Consider the following 16,881-nt stretch of genomic DNA (forward strand, 5'->3'; position numbering starts at 1 on the left):
TTGGACAATAGGCTCGCTATTAGGAGAGATTCCCACAAGAGAAGGAACCTCACTGAAAAGTTCCTGGGAGATGTCACACGCTGACGCACGAACAAATCTCACCCAAAAAATCTGACTTCTCCCAGCGCCTAACAGCTCAGATGGGTTTGTGGCTTTATGAGTTCTTCTGGCCGGAGGATTTTTTTTTTTTTTTTTTTTTTTGATAACCGAGAAATCCGTCTGTGACCCGCCCTTTGGACCAATCACAGTCTTCTAAACTCGGTGGATAATGGGCCCGCCCCTCTACCCTTCTCCACTTAAATACCGGGCTTCGCTTTGCATGGTGTGGGGCTTGCTGGCCGGAGGATTTATATCTATAGTGTTGGTTGATATGCAACACCTACGAGAAGTACAGCATCCCTAGCCAGTCGCCCCGAAAAATTACACAATGAAGCTTTCTTTAGCCTGACTACACTTGTAATGCACAGTGACTAATATCTCATATATGCTCTGATACCATGTGAGAACCGAAGCAAGGAAGAGAAGAACATTGACAGAAAATATTGTTTCATTAATTCACACTAATTGGATGTTTAAACAGTGGGTCTAAATGTTATCAGGAAAATCAAATTACACAATTACATCATCTAATCGACTTAGGTTTATCCTTACTGATATGCACTAAATTTACAAGCCCTGACGATATTTACAAGATCCAAAAAATACATCTTGTTTTTTGTCTTTCCAAGTTATTAGATTTTCTCCAACAGATGAGATGATGCTCATATCAAGAACTGAAAATTTTGAACTGAATCCTACTTTTGAACCAGGGATGGGAATTTGGCAATTTACCCTAGGGAAAATAACTCCTAGGGCTTTTCTTTTGTGCGGATTTCCATGTCCTATTTAAACAATTAAGGGTACTTTGTATGGCAATTTGTCATCAAGACCTAAATGATGTGCATATTTTATTTTTCTTCCAGTGTTTCCCTGAATAGCAGATAGATAATAACAATATAAATACAATGCTGGTGAATGAAACTGATAACGTATAACCTGTTCTCGACAAAACAATAACATTTAATTATAGATTACTTATGTAAGGTCTTTAATGTTAGAAAATATAGGACTTCTTGGTCCCTGATAATTCAGATAGGAGTTAAAAATACATGACTAGGGGGAAAACGACTTGCTAGTAATTTTCTTGTCCAAAAAAAAAAAGAAAAAAAGAAAAAACTCGCGTGCAATAATGCATGTTAGCAAGTAACTCAAATTGTGCAATGTTTCAGCAAATTAAATTAACAAATAACTAAAATTCAATTCACTCCACCTTGGTAGGATTTCCTTCCTTGTCAAAAGCTTTAGAAACAGGAGGTCCACGAATCTCTACCTCATGTTCCACTTGCTTAGAGTGTAGATTCTCAACGCTAACCTGCAAATGATCTTTATCAGCATCTATAAGGCGAAAAGAAACCAGTGAGTAGTGAGAGTTTGGAGGAACTAAGTTTACAGGTGGAAAGACCAAGGCTTGCACAAAGTCCATGGTGCAGTTTGAAAAGATTCAAATGTGCTATAGATATGTTAATTACTTTTATCAATTCAGTTAATTTAGCAAGAACTCAGTCAAGTTGGGATTGGATAGTCAAAAACTACAAGTAGGTCTTACACGTTATTATCAAATTAACCCAGTGAATTGGGACAAATGCATCAACTAGGAGAAAGTGAGAGCAAGAACCAGAAAGTTCAACCAATTCATGAACATGGAGATTTGCCGCTTCAGTGAACCTTTCCAGAAGGCCTTATGAAGTAAGAAACAATTATGTAACGCTGAGCAAACTTTATAAGCATGGTCATTTCTGAAAGTTCAGCTCAGCTGAGTTCATGGATTTTTCTATCCAGACATTTTATTTTTGGGGGAAAAAAGGGAATTTGGGTTTTGTACTTTCTGGAACTCGTTCCACTCTATAAAAAATATTAAAAGTTTCCACAAAAACAGATGTCAGAGTACTAAATTCATACTATTAAGAATTCTGGTAGCATTTACAAGATTTGATACTGGCTTTATACTTGTTGAACAACTAAAACATACAAATGACTTGGCAAAGGTTTTTCTAAGAAGTTGCAGGCATTGGAGCTGCCCTTTCCATTTTTAAGTTACATGGATCTGAGAATAGTTATAAAAAGTATACTGAGAATGGTAGATAAAATATTCAAAAATCCTGCACTCTCTTTCCTTCAAAGTAACCAGAAAAGTAAAATTTGTGAAGGAGATCAACCATAACGAAACAAATCCTACCACTACTCTACGTGGAGTGCCATGTGTTTGTACTTCCCCATGAAGCAACCTTTGTTTGTCCAGTAACTGAACAATCAGATCCTTGAGCTGCAATGACCAGCACAAATAAAAATCAGATTAAACAGAGCAGTAATACAATCAACTAAGCTGAACTGATTACTTGGGAACTCACGCCGTATGACATCAGGAACGAATTAAGATAAGAGAAAACACAAACACGCTTCCCTTACCATATTTACAGAATAAACTTCAGGAACAGAGACTTGCAAACAATAAGAATGAATATCACATGAAAAAGAAGATGTATACTTGTTTGCATGCACTTGATACATCATTTGGAGGCAACTCCTCAGTCCCAATTTCAAGAACAAACAATTGTGGCTCTGAAGGCACCTGTATGACAGGACAAAAGGTGTGCAAGAAATTTAATCTATGCTTAGAAACAAGTAAAAGTTACAAAGAGAATGTGAAAGCAGACTGAAAGAGTGGGAATATCAGAAAGAATGTCGAGTATAAAGAGTGAGAATATCAGTTTCTTTCCATTGTTTGGTTTGGTAGGAACAATAGAAAGGAAAGATATTGTTTATTTATCCTTCTTATTGAACTAAAATAATGGGGCCAAAAGAATGCTTGCTATCATTCTGTATACAAACCAAGTAAGAGAAAGCAAACTTTTAAGATATTCATACTTGCTCTAGTATCCAATCAAAGGCTAAAGTGAAAAAGCATACCTTTCCCGTTGCTTCCTCCGAGACTTCTCTTTGAACAATAAGATGATCACTATGAGAGACAACACCTAGTGGATGGCCAAGAAACTCCCTTGTCTGCAACCAAAGTTGTGCGCATTGACGAGCTAAACTGCAAAGGGGAGGCAAAAAAGCAGACAAAAAAAATGAACTTGAGACTTCCAGACTTTTTTGGGGGTAAAAAGGTTTGGCACCAATATATCTGACTTCTCTTTATAGTAATAAAGATGTACTTCCTCCATTCCATTTTGCATGGCAGTGTTAGATAGGCATGAAGGTAAGGAGAAAAAAGGAAGACTTTTGGCACCTATCAAAAGTACCCTTAGAATTTGTGGTATTAAACATGTCTTTTCTATGGTTCCAAGAGCACGTAATTAGAAGTAAATAGGAGGTACACAGTTAAAGAGTTCCCAAACATAGAAAGGTGTAATTCTCTATAGAACAAACTACATAGAAAGAGTGTAATACAAAATGAAGCAGATGGAATATGTATTAAGCATGATACTAGCATTTGGAACTTGCGGAAACAAATTTTTACATGCGCCTAATAACAAATAAGGTAGACTTCTCAATCATCAACCGAACTTTAAGAAAACCCGACAAACTCTCTGGCAATCAAAAGAAAAGCTAAAAATGTCTACCTCCGCATACGCCCAAAATAACGAGCACGCTCTGTCACCCCAACAAAGCCTCTCGAGTCTAAAACGTTAAAAGCATGAGAAGTCTTCAAAAGCTGATCATACCTAGCACAGTGTAGGGAATAATGTTACTCGATGTAAAGTTAGCAAAAGATTTATTTTGTACCTCCATCCCATGAAGAAAAAATAGTATTAAGGTATAAGTACATACGCAGGTATTGCAAGGCCTAGATCAAGCAAACGGCGAGCTTCTGCTTCAAAAAGATCAAAATGTTTATGCATATGGTCAACACTAGCATGCTCCAGATAATACGCACTCATCTCCTTCCTGAAACAGAAGCTTAAATCAGAATCTCTTCCCTGAAAGTGACAGATTTATCAAGCATACGTACTCCTAATTTTATTTTTATTTTATTTTTTCTGATAAGTGCTCCTAATTTAATTCTGATACAGATAATTCAGAATTTTTCCAAATTAAGTTGGAAATAACAAAACCTTTGCAAACAGTCTGATTTCCCTACATGAAAAACAGAAAAAATCTAGAGACTATGGATCTTATCATATGCTCTGTGGTATCCATCTACAACTACTGCTTTTCCTTCTATACAGTTATAAATGCAAGTTTCATTTTCTTATACAGTTAAGAATTGGAACTTGAAAACAATAATTATGCACAATGACAAGAAAATGAAGAGGATACTGTTTAAATATCCAAGATAGTTCGAGCTCTAAGAAACAGCAGATTATAACATTTTTCAGAAGGCATAAGAAAATCTATAAGAAACAAAATGATTATTAAGGCAATCAACGAAAAGAAAGGAGAAAGTTTTCTGGCTGAATTAGCGTATTTACTCATTTTCCAGAAAAAGCTCTCCATATGTAATGCCATCTGCATACTGAATCTTTTTAAAATGATCAACACCCTGCAGATAAGTAATAATGATTAATAACAAGCATAATATTGGAGAGCCAGAAGAGAAATGCAGGTAGTTTATCCTCTTTATATTCTAAGATATGGGCAGTGATGACCTCCTATATGAAGGTTTTCTGCTAGCTAAGAAACATAATAAATGTTGAGATCATGCTAGGGATTCTGGTACAAATAGAGCAGTAAGAAGTGGTTCAAACAGAGTATGATCCAATTAAAAGAGTAAATCAGCTATCAAATGCCTTTTTTCCCCTAGTGAGAAGAGAATGCAGAATGTATCCAATGAGCCTCATCATTTGTTTGAACAAGAAAAAAGTCAAGAAAGAAATCATAAGAGGAGAAAGAACAAGCCTGAAAGTGATCTCAACAAGCAAATTTAACCTGAAGTGACATAAGGATACGCTCAAGCCCATAAGTGATCTCAACTGAGACTGGCATCAACTGAATACTTCCAGCCTGAAAAATTAAAAGTTAATGACCGAGCTAATGGCTGGATGTGCACAAAGATAGAAAAAGGGTCAAATAGAAAAGCAAAAAAGGCAAGTTCTTCTAAGTCACTAGTAACCAGTAAGCAAATGAAGTTTTTAAAACTTGTTTGTTGAGCAAAGATCAGGATTCTAAAACTGTTGTACACCTTTTGACTAAAGAGAGAGAGAATAACCTGCTGGAAGTAGGTGAATTGTGTGATTTCCATTCCATCCATCCAAACCTCCCAGCCCAATCCCCAGGCACCAAGCACCTACTAGTAGTTCAAGCCAAGAAACATTTAACTATACAGCTCTGAGATACACAGGGGGAAGGAACAAACATTAGTGTGTGACATGTAGCAGAAAACACCATTCATGCAAATCCAAACAAAAAGATGGAAATTGCCTGAACAGACAAATAAGTACGAAAGAAAATGTTCTGTTCATGAAATGTTATATGTGAATATATACAAAAGTTAAATATCCCTTATCAAGAGAAAGATTAATCTTACAGGGCTCTCCCAGTTGTCCTCAACAAACCGAATATCATGTGCATTGACATCAATACCTGTCAACACAATAAAGTAAAAGATCAGCCAAAACAATTTCTAGAGTTAATATTTATATATATATATATATATATATATATATATACACACACACACACACACAAAAATATATACACGACATGAAACTTGTAGGAACGTCCAAGTTCCAACAACCAAAAAGGAGAAAAAACCTACAGTAAAGTGTATGCCTATTTGGCTAAGTATGGCTGTTAACTAAGCATAAAGTGACACAAAATGTTACAGTATTTAAGAATAAGAACAAGTAGTGGAAAAATAACATACAACCACTTCTTTTCTTTTTATGAAGTTTCTTTTAATAAATTTGGAAAGAAAACCGCGGGATACAAGTCTTTTAGAACAGTAGAGAACCTATTCAACGATATGGTTCTCTACAAATAACATCCAATCATCTCTACTAAAAGTAGGAATGTCACGAGTGAACCAAAAATGAACTAGAACAAAAGAAAAGACAGCCTCTTCATCATAAGTAACAAGTTGTTGTATTTTGAGAGCTAGTAATTGTGTTCCTCAGCATTAAGTAACAAATTGTTTTGAACTTTTGAGTTCCTAAAACTAGATTCTCTCAAGGCTTTTCCCTCAATTCCCTTTTAATATATTAAGGTCACCATATAAAGCAAACTAGCAAAGTATGTTCCTCTTTTCCGCAGATTCAATGTTATATTATGTGGCCAATGAACAGAAAGAAACTCTGCTTTCTTTGACCTATTCCAGCAAGCATGATCAATCATGTAAATTGGACACGTTTCCTTAAGTTCATCCTTGCAATTCTTCCTGATCACATTTTCCATCAACATGTTCTTCTTTGCTTGAAACTTACATTATGTTGTAATCCTAGTTCTAACACTAGATATGCTCTATCTCTAAAAAGTAGTTGTCATGCACGCCTTTTAGCAAGCAGATCATACACATCCAAATTCAGTGACCACGGCATTCTGGTCACAAAACAAAAACAAAAGATTAGAAATCATGGTCCTATATTCCAGGCTTCAAAAAGCCCAAATATTGGAAGAGTTTGCAAGTTTTTGTTATTGGTAGGCGTGCAGTCTCTATTACTTACCAAAAGTACCAATTGGGAGAAGTAATTGCTGCAGTTACAACATAAGTTATTTGAAAGACAAATGTAGGAAAAAGAAAAAGGAAAGTAGATATCGGCTGCAAACCTAATGCTGACAAGCTACGGATGAACAGGTCCTGCGAGTTTCCTGGATCAGGCTTCAAAATCACCTGAGTTTCAGTTCAAACAAGAAAGACATCCAGAAGAATTAAGTTGGAAGTACAATTATCGCATATAGGGCTTCAATAGTACAAAGCAATAACTGTACTTTAGAATTTTAGACAATAAATTAAAGGCAAACTAACCTGAAACTGGGTATGCCTTTGAAGCCTATTTGGATTTTCTCCATAACGACTATCATCTGGACGAATACTAGGTTCTACATACCTGTCATCAGACAGTCACATTGATAGCCATACATGAAAATATGGTAATGTATTCACTTCATTGCAAATAAACAACATCCTCCATTCCCAAGATCAAGAGTATGGTGAACCAGATAAAATAATATGTTTGTCCATAGAATTTTCCCTGTTATTGCAGTTGAGAGGCCTCAAGCTACACCCCACCAAACTCACCCAATAAATTTGTTTTTTTTAAAAAAAAAAAGAAGTCCTTTTTCTTTGAAAATGTCCATTGAATTCAGTGAAGAAAGCAAGAAAAAAAAAAGACTAACTGGAAAAGAAAAAAAGGACAAATAGATGATAAAATCTGAGAAGAAGCTAGAAAGAGAGAGACGAAGAAAGAAGAAAAAGGAAAACAGATAATAAAATTTGAGAAGCGGCGAGAAAGAAGAAGAAGAAGCCGCAGCAAGAGACTGCAAAGAAGAAGCAGGGAACAGTGAAAACCTGGAGCACAAATGTAAAAGTTCGAAGAAAAGAACAACAAACAAACACTAAGCAGCAGCAACGGTGAGTATGAACCTTCTCACCTCTCTTTTTGTCTAAAAGGTCTCCTTCTCTTCTTCTTTACTTTTTCTTGTAAACAGGTCATTGCTTCTCTAAACCAATTGAAAAAGCAAGCGCTTCTTGCTAGCTTAAGGGATGAAACACTTGCTTTTAACAACACTGACACTAATAATGACTAAGATTTTACTTCACATTAAAGAGACTGACTAAGATGTGGACGACTTATTTGCACATTTCCTTTCTACTTTAGGAAATTCAGGTCAAATATGAGGATGATAATTATATCGGGAACTTAATAAATGAAATGAACCTATCAGAAAATCTTACGCAACATTCCACGGTTCTGGTCCGAGAACTCTTAAATATGTTAGAGGATTCATAGTCCCAGCTCCAACCTGGTCAATGCATTAAACTTAAACAAGTTAGTCAAGAAGATGAGAAAAACTCTAAAGATTAAAAATCTAATTTAAACGCTCAAAGATCTAATATAACCACTAAAAGTCCATTCATGTTATGGCTACACTGCAAAGCATATTTTATCAAATCACATGTATACAATCCAGATTCAGTGCAATACACAGTACATATAAACATGTCCCAAAGCATTCTAGGTGAATATGCTATGCATCTCCTTTATGCCGATATTATAATAGAAGTTACACATTACCCATCAAAAAATAAAGTATGCGAGGAGAATATACTTAGTTCTTGCAACTTGAAAATCACAACTTATGACTTTATGACTTTGATAGGGTATCAAGACTAATTAAAAATAAAAGGCATCAATTCCAGCGGAAAAGCAAGTTCATTTTTTCCTGCTATGTCCTGTACTTTTTGAGCCCTAGAAAGGATGATATCATACCTCAGTATTGCTGCATTGCATCACGGCACATCCTACAGAACCCCAATACTCCTACCATGTTAAAAGGATTGGTTAATCCGTAGATAATATTAAGATAGATATGAAGTATATCTATATCAAGTGGGATGGTTAAAACTGATTAAAGAGTGTCAATGTTAATCTTTGCCAAAGAGAAAGCTAAGCAAATCAAGATATATGTATCCATCAATTTAAACATGGTGTAATGCTCGCAAATAAGACAGAACTTCTGCAAAAAGATAGTATAGGGTAGACAAAGCAACCAGAAACCATGCATACCACATTCATCTATTTCTTTTAGCAAGGATGAGAATAAGAAACCAAAGTATAACTAAATTATTCTTATACCAAAGAATAAGAACATAGATTCTTTTATTTGATATTCCTATATGTATCTCTATATGCAATGTACAAGAACCCCAGAATAGGTTTTTACTTCTGTTCTATATCATCATTAATTCAAAAAAAAAAAAAACATGTTTTTTGGTCAATCTTGATAGGACCAATAAAAAAATTGTGCCTTGAGATACAATCTTGAAACCATAAAGAGCAATTTGTTGCAAGAATATAGATTCTTTTATTTTCTTGAAATCGCAGAGATATAGTGAAAATGATATGTCGGGTAACAAAAATCCCAGAATAGGATTTTACTTCTGTTATTTATTTATCATCGTTAATTCCAAAAAAAAACATGTTTCTTGGTCAATCTTTACAGGACCAATAAAAAAATTGTGAGTTGAGATACAATCTTGAATCCATAAAGAGCAATTTGTCCAAGAAAATTGAATGTATCATTTGTTATTTCCTCAAGAAAGTAAATTGTAACCCCAAGAATACCTGAAGCCTTTGAATGGCTTGTTGGAAAGTTGGAACAGAGGCTTTCTTTTGGTGTTCTGAATTGTGAGACACATGAGAAGAAGAAGAAGTGGACAGTGCAGAGACAGTGGAAGATTTAGAAAAGAAACGCCTGTGAAGAATGATGGGTAGAGGGAGAAAGGAGAAGTGGGTTTTGTGGGGTTTGAGAATTGAAGTAATTAATGGGAGTGCAAGAATCGCCATTGTTAATTCAAGATTTGGAGAAACCTCAACAAAGCTCTTATTGCTCTCTGGCTGGGGTTCTTCCGAGCCTGTTGATAAAAGGATTACGGAGAACGGGACTTATATATAGAAAAGATAAAAATAAAAAAATTCACTCGGAAACAAAAAAAAAAAAACACGGCTTTAACTTCAAGTAATAAATTCCTTTGGTCATAGAATTTTTATAAATTGTTTTTTTTTTATGAAAAGACATATTTTATTAAATTACAACCTCAAAAAAAAAAAATTAGAAAAAAATTACCTTGTTCGAACTATATTTCATATTTTTTTACAACTACATTCAAATTATAGATTTTTAATATAAATAAGGTGTTTTGACACTTTTTTATGCGCAATATCTCTATTTATTTATTTTCTTCTTTTCATATTTTTTAATTCATTATTCTACTAACTATAAATGAATTAATAATAGTATCATAATCATGATAAAAAAAAATATAGCAGTCAACCCAAGTACAATAGTGAGCCAGTAATTAGGGTGTTCATGAGTTGGTTTGGATCGATTATTGGTTAAAATTAAAATTAAATTAATTTAATCATTTTTAAAATTATTTAAATTCGATTTGATACAATTATTGTTATTAACCATACACAAAAAATAAAAAATGATCCATTCATAAAAAGAAAAAAAATGAGAGAAATAATTCATTCAAAAGGAAATGACTCATCTTCATATCACTTTGAAATACATAATTCTTATACATAACTTCAATTACGTTAAACTTCCTGCTTATATTGTTAGCTAATTAAATGTATTATACAACATAAACGTTCTGAATAATGCATAAATTACCAATATTGTTGCATAAATTTTTTAAAAAAAAAACATTAGACCTAATTCTTTTTTCATTAGAGTTGCATTTTTTGCATTAAAAATTATCCATAGAAATAATATTATATATGTATATAAAATTATAATTATAAAATACAAGTATATAATTTATTGGTTCGATTCGATTGTTTCTTCGAAATTTTTGAACAAAATCAAAATTAAATCAATTATTATTGATTTTTTTAAAATGTGAAATCCAACCAAATCAAATAAAAATTGATTTGATTTGATTTTTCAATTTGAATCGATTTTCCCCAAATCGTAAACACCCCTACAATAACCATGAATGATTTTTGTGATAAAAAAAACTCACCTAATCAGTTCGCGTAGCGATAATATTCTTCTCTCTTAATTTTGCACATATTAAATGCTTTTTATTTTTATTTATTTTTTAACCTTCGTAACTATGATGAAAAAAAAAAATTCTATTAGAAAGCCCAAAAATCTTAGTCAAACTTGATATATTGTTTTTAACCTGCTAAATGAATTAAGGGGTCATTTGGTAGGGAGTATTAGGAGAAATAGTCCTTGTATTATGTGTGGTATTATGTAGTACTATGTTTGGTAGGAATTTTAGGTCTATGATACACCCTCCATTGTATCATAGGGTGTATAACTAATACCTTCCATTTGGTGGTATTAGTAATACATGGATCTAATACCATGGGATTAATATATGTAAAGACAAAAATACCCCCTCAAATCCTTTCATTTTGTTTATTTTGTTGGTTATGTTTTATATTTGTACTAATAAATATTTAAATCGATTAGCTTACAAACTTTATTATTTAAATAGAGTTATTTGTAGCTAAAATATGAGTTATTTAATCTAATTATTATTAATATAAAATATTATTATCGGACTAATATGCTAATGTTGATGTATGAATTCAAGAGCTATTTTTGTTATTTAAAAACATCTTGAGTATAAAAATAGTTTAATTTATTTTGCTATTTTTTTTTATGATAAAGAGCGATTTTGTATGATAAAAGTCCTAAGTTGAATGATTTTATTGATGTAAAACAATGTTCAATATCTTTTTTCTATAAATTCTTACAGTTATGTGACCTTTTGAGATATTAACTTCAATTTATTAAGATAACAATTATTTACCCTCAAATAATTTAAGTGAGAAAATAGTGAACATGGTGATAAAATTTTCCTTCTCCTAACTAGTTAAAAGGCTATAAAAAAATAATATTGTTCGTCAATTATCTACCTTAACCCAATTACATGAAATAAAAAATCTCATAATAACTCAAGGATATAATTGGAAAGAAGTTTTTTTGTAGAGTTTTATATAATGAACATGAATGAGTTTAATATTTATGAAACGACCCCAAAAATGCCCAAAAATGCCCGAAAATGTGCTTCGGAAACACCTATAATTGTAATTTCCATATATCTCAAAATCCGTGCATGATTTCGGAAATTCAACTTCATATTCTTATTCAGGGGGTAAAATTGAGTGGGAAATGGGTCTAACCCGAATTTTAGAGCAACCGTATCAAAATTCGAAATCGCAAAAAAATGCGATTTTCAGGGTCAACTTTAAAGAGGCATATCTCTTAGCACATAAGGAACTGGAAGGAGCTCAAACTATCAAAATTAAAGCTCTGTGAGTTAGCTTTCCAACGCAATTTGTTTCACCTCATTCCGAGTTAGGATGAAGGAGTTATGACCATTTTCGTAAAACCTGTCCGGCAGAAAATGCAAATTCCAGTAGCCGAAAACACTGTTCACCCGCCTCAATTTTTTTCTAAGTGTTGGGACGTTTTTTTATAAAAAGGGGACATATCCATACTTAGTCATTTAACTTCAAAACATCCAAAAACTCTCTCTAAACCCTCTCCAAAAATTCCACCAAGATCATCAACCAAATTCAAGGATCCCAAGCTTTAATTCCGGATTCAAGATTCAATCTCAAGCAATTCTCCATTCCAATCTTCATCAAGAATTCTCCAAAGTTGAGGTATGTGGGTTGATTGTGGAAACCTTCCTTTCCACAAGTCCAACCATTTATCCTCTATTTTACTTCAAGTTTATGGGTCCTTATGATCATTTATGAACTCTTGAATTATGGAATTATTACTACACATCCTATTATGGTCTATTTTTGTATATTATCATGAAATGGAATGATTATATGATGTTTATGGTTTTCATGCCTCCATGATCAAATTATGAAGGTTGTTATATATGTATATATATATGTATGTTGTTGGTGGGCTGTTTTATATGGATTTTGAAATTGGTTGGACTTAGTACTCTTGAAACACATGATTTTATTTACATGAACAAGTAGCCCACCATATGTTTGATAAAATGCCATTTATAGAATTCTTATGAAATGGAAGGTCCAATGTACGTCCTATGAGTCGGATGATTATATAAGTATTGAAATGATGATGAAATGGATACATGTATATGATTTTCTCTATATAGTGTGTGAGTCGATCAAGCCTAGCTCGGGGGGTTGTAGGCCCGGGTAACCGTATCAAGGGGTTGGTACCTTGGTTGCCTAGTACGGGGGGTAGTAGGCCCGTATAACCGTATCGAGGGGTTTGTACCTTGGTTGCCTAGTACGGGGGGTAGTAGGCCCGTATAACCATATCGAGGGGTTTGTACCTTGGTCCCTAGCTCGGGGGGTGGTAGGCCCGGGTAACCACATTGAGGGGTTTGTACCTCTTTCGCCTCTCCAAGGGGGTGGTAGGCCTTGGAAATACTATATTGATGGTCACTCACTACACATATACTATGCCCTACTAAATATGATTTTTATATAAGCATCATTATACATATCATCTCATTAATATGCTATCTATCGGGTACGATTATGCATTTTGCCTATGATGTCCATCCCTTGTTGCATTGCATTGCATCCCATATACTTAGTACATTCAAACGTACTAACGCATACTCTATGCCTACATGATGTCACCATGTAGGGACCGGAGCACCGCTTGACCCTCGTCCTCCGCGTGGCTAATACGATTTTCTATCAAGGTTATTGGTGAGTCCTCCATTCCGGGGACGTTGCTTATGATCTTTTGCTATGTATAAGACTTTTCCTTTTAGTTATGTTTTGACTATGAGGGTGAGCCCAGTTGTTTGTCTTGGCCCCCGCTAAAGTACCTATGTTTAGAGGTGGTGTTGGACAAGTTGTGTATTATGTTTGAGCTTGATTCATCTATGGTATTTATGTATCATTTCTTCTTTTTTTTTTTTTGCTCCCTTAGTCCCGATTTCCCCCTTGATTATGCTTATCGCTTATGGTCATTTTAATTGCTTCCGCGACCAATGATATGTAAGATACGCTATGAGGCTTGTTTGGGGTTCCTTCGGGTTCCCCATTCGCCGGTCACGTCTAGGCCCTAGGCTTGGGTCGTGACAATTTATTTGATTGAATTTTTTATTTGATATTTTTGGTTAAAGAGATATTTTTATATATTGTTAAACATTAGATAATACATTATCGATATTGGTATTAGTGATAACAAATAGGTTACCAAAACAAGTTAATTTGTTACATGTTAATCTAATACAAATTTACTCGATATATTTCTTCAACTGGTCTATTACATTATCTGGTGTAGTTGGTGGGATAAATGATTGATCGGTCTTTATTAGTTTGAAAAAAATATTTTAGACAAAACATTTATTACTCTATTTGCTTTACGAAAACTATATATGGCGAACCACTAGACTCCTCAACTTCTTTAAGGTTAACCTACAAAACATAATAATTGAAATATAATTAAGTTATATGGAGTCCGGAGCCAAAAGAACAATTTTTTTCCTTTAAAAAATAAAAACAACACATCAAAAAAAATTAACCAAAAGGGCAAAATCGCTCCTCACAAAGCGATTTTCTTCTAACAAAAATTGACATTGTTCCGTTAAAAGAAATAAAAATCGTTGCCTTAGCAGCGATTTTCTCAAGAATTTTTTTTTTCTTTAAAATCGCTGCTATAGCGGCGTTTTTATAAAAAAAAAAAAAGTAAAATTTTAAATAAATTGCTGCATTTGCAGCGATTTTGATCAATTTTTTTTTAAAGTTAAATTGTTGCTAAGGTCAAATCAATTATTCATTATAATATAGTTATAATATAAATGCAGTGTACTTATAGATTTACTTTAATTTTTAATTTACAAAATACTAAATTATTTTTTTACTTTTTAACTCACTTGAATGGCAGCGATTAAACTTCAATTTTTTTGATTAAAACGCTAATCGCTGCTAGGGTAGCGATTTATGTAAAAAAATAAATTAATTCCTTAAAAAAAATTGTTGCTATAGCAGCGTTTTAAAGAGAAAAAAAAAATATTTTTTTTGAGAAAATTGCTGCTAAGCCAGCGATTTTTATTTCTTTTAACGACGTCAATTTTTGTCAGAAGAAAATCACCCCATCAGGAGCGATTTTTCCCTTTTGGTTAAAAAAAAATGATGTACCGTTTTTTATTTTTTGAAGGAAAAAACTTGTCCTTTTGGAAGCCAGCGAGGAAGGCTTCCAATTTAGCCATGATGTGATTTTGATTGTAACTCCTTTTATGAAAACCCACTATTCAACTTTACTACCATCAATTTCATCTTTTTTATGCTCGAACAAAAAAACTATGTATGTGTTTGATTTATACACTCCAAGAGAAGGAGGGAGCTATTTAACTTGGATGGTAGTAGTAACATTAAGATTACTAAAAATATATAGTATAGATAGTATACTCCGTAATTTTATTCTTCATTCAGATTATTGACAGAGAATCAAATTTACTATTATGAATGCTATGAATTTTCTTAAACCAACTATGTCAAAGGATAAAAGGAAGAAAATCAATCCATTGGTAATGATTATTGTAGCGACCCTTTCGGAAGGATACTACCACTTAAAGAAGAAATCTAATTTAATACTTGCGACATTTAAAAGAGATTAACGAAGGGCATATTGATTATAGTCTAGTAGAGGAATTAGGTTCATAAAAAAAACAGTTAAAGAAGTGAAGCCTGCTCATTCACACATTAATTTGATGTCAAATTGAAACTACGTAGAATTTTATCTTATGACGGAAGAACCCTTCCAAAATAATCTAAGCAAATAAATAACGAGATTTTCCTGCATATTTTATTCTCTCACTTAAAAACAATATAAAAGAATATTACCAATTTTCAAGTATCAAAACATGCTTCAAACAAACATTTAAAACAAATAGTAAATTTAGTATATTACAAGATTTGGGTTTACACACCCCAAAAACAACAAAACATATAGCCATACTTATGTTACAACCCATGGTGACATGATCAAATTAGCCTTCAAAATTTTCATGTAAATGTACAACACATAGATCATGTACAAGTCCCAAAGTTTATACAAAATATAGATGTCTATATGCAAATGTGATCTTCCTTAAGGCTCTCAAAATCTCCATCTCCAATGGCCAGCTTTATGCATCCTCTTGAACATTCCCTACGATTGAAAACAACTATCGCTAAGCATATAACTTAGTGGTGTAAAAACTATAGGTTTGGAGCCCTCAGATTCACCAAGCTCCATTTCTCAAGTCATGGGCAACAAAATTGAAACATAATAAATAAATCAAGTTAGATATTTAAAGATCCAAATGTCAAGAACGCTCATAGCACCATTTTTCAAGAGATTCAATAACAAAGCTTGCCCAATATATACATCATGTCGTCACACCAAGCATAAACATGTATCAAGAAGGATCAACGCCCTACATCAAGAAGGGTCAAAGCCCAATAATCAAGAGAACCAAGAACCATATTAACAATGGCTTTCTAGTTTATACTCAAAATGGACAACTTCCATACTTAAGACGAACTAAAAATCCAGAGTCAAGATGACAAATGATCCGAATCAAGAGGCATGCCAATAGTGACAAAGTCGCAGCCACATGAAGGACAAGGTCCCAACAAGAGTGCCAAGTGATCAAACAATCTGTACAAATGAGCGAGTTACACAAGTGTCTTTAATGTCTTAAATGATACCAACACGACAATGCAAAGTGACAAGAGGTAACCAAGGTACCAAGATAATCTTTCAGATATACCAACAGGTAAAAAAAGTACAAGTACAAGTTTATACACAAACATCAATGCTTAGCTTAGAAACAGTCCAACACAATTTCAAGAGTTCAAACCGTAGACCAACCAACGTATCAAGGTCCTCAACTTGTTCACGAGTATATACAACCTTAAAAATAAAATTAAATAACTTCTTTAATTCCTAGTAGCTCAAAAATGTTGATGTAAAACAAGATTATCATCACAAGTAAGCTTAGCCTGTACAAATACGACTATGCTCCCAAAACAGTAATTCTGGCCAACCTAGTATACCTCACGTCCCAACTTAGATTTGAAAAGAAAAAGGGTAAAACTGGACTATATAACCTTCATGAAAGATGTAGGTACATTTCTTAAGGTTGCAAATAATCAAGAATCACCG

At 33.4% G+C, this 16,881-nt stretch overlaps 1 protein-coding gene across 2 annotated transcripts in view; it reads right to left on the reverse strand.

Moving 5' to 3' along the window:
* LOC125862635 (glycine--tRNA ligase, chloroplastic/mitochondrial 2) overlaps positions 1-9,615 on the reverse strand; it is a 47,542-nt gene extending 37,927 nt beyond the window's left edge. Inside the window, exons 1-15 of one of the 2 annotated variants that reach the window (XM_049542756.1) lie at positions 9,324-9,615; positions 8,469-8,519; positions 7,934-8,001; positions 7,004-7,085; positions 6,805-6,868; positions 5,567-5,622; positions 5,249-5,326; positions 4,969-5,043; positions 4,512-4,582; positions 3,871-3,987; positions 3,663-3,764; positions 3,007-3,133; positions 2,585-2,668; positions 2,276-2,362; positions 1,310-1,411 (exon numbers count right to left, since the gene is read on the reverse strand). In XM_049542756.1, the coding sequence (XP_049398713.1) occupies positions 1,310-1,411; positions 2,276-2,362; positions 2,585-2,668; positions 3,007-3,133; positions 3,663-3,764; positions 3,871-3,987; positions 4,512-4,582; positions 4,969-5,043; positions 5,249-5,326; positions 5,567-5,622; positions 6,805-6,868; positions 7,004-7,085; positions 7,934-8,001; positions 8,469-8,519; positions 9,324-9,545 (1,386 nt within the window). In that variant the 5' untranslated portion in view covers positions 9,546-9,615. Of the gene's footprint in view, positions 1-1,309; positions 1,412-2,275; positions 2,363-2,584; positions 2,669-3,006; positions 3,134-3,662; positions 3,765-3,870; positions 3,988-4,511; positions 4,583-4,968; positions 5,044-5,248; positions 5,330-5,566; positions 5,623-6,804; positions 6,869-7,003; positions 7,086-7,933; positions 8,002-8,468; positions 8,520-9,323 lie in introns of those variants that run through there. The other variant, XM_049542763.1, reaches the window with a different exon arrangement.
* Positions 9,616-16,881: the final 7,266 nt, after the last annotated feature.

Source organism: Solanum stenotomum, chromosome 1, assembly GCF_019186545.1.
Source record: "Solanum stenotomum isolate F172 chromosome 1, ASM1918654v1, whole genome shotgun sequence".
Classification (NCBI taxonomy): Eukaryota; Viridiplantae; Streptophyta; class Magnoliopsida; order Solanales; family Solanaceae; genus Solanum; species Solanum stenotomum.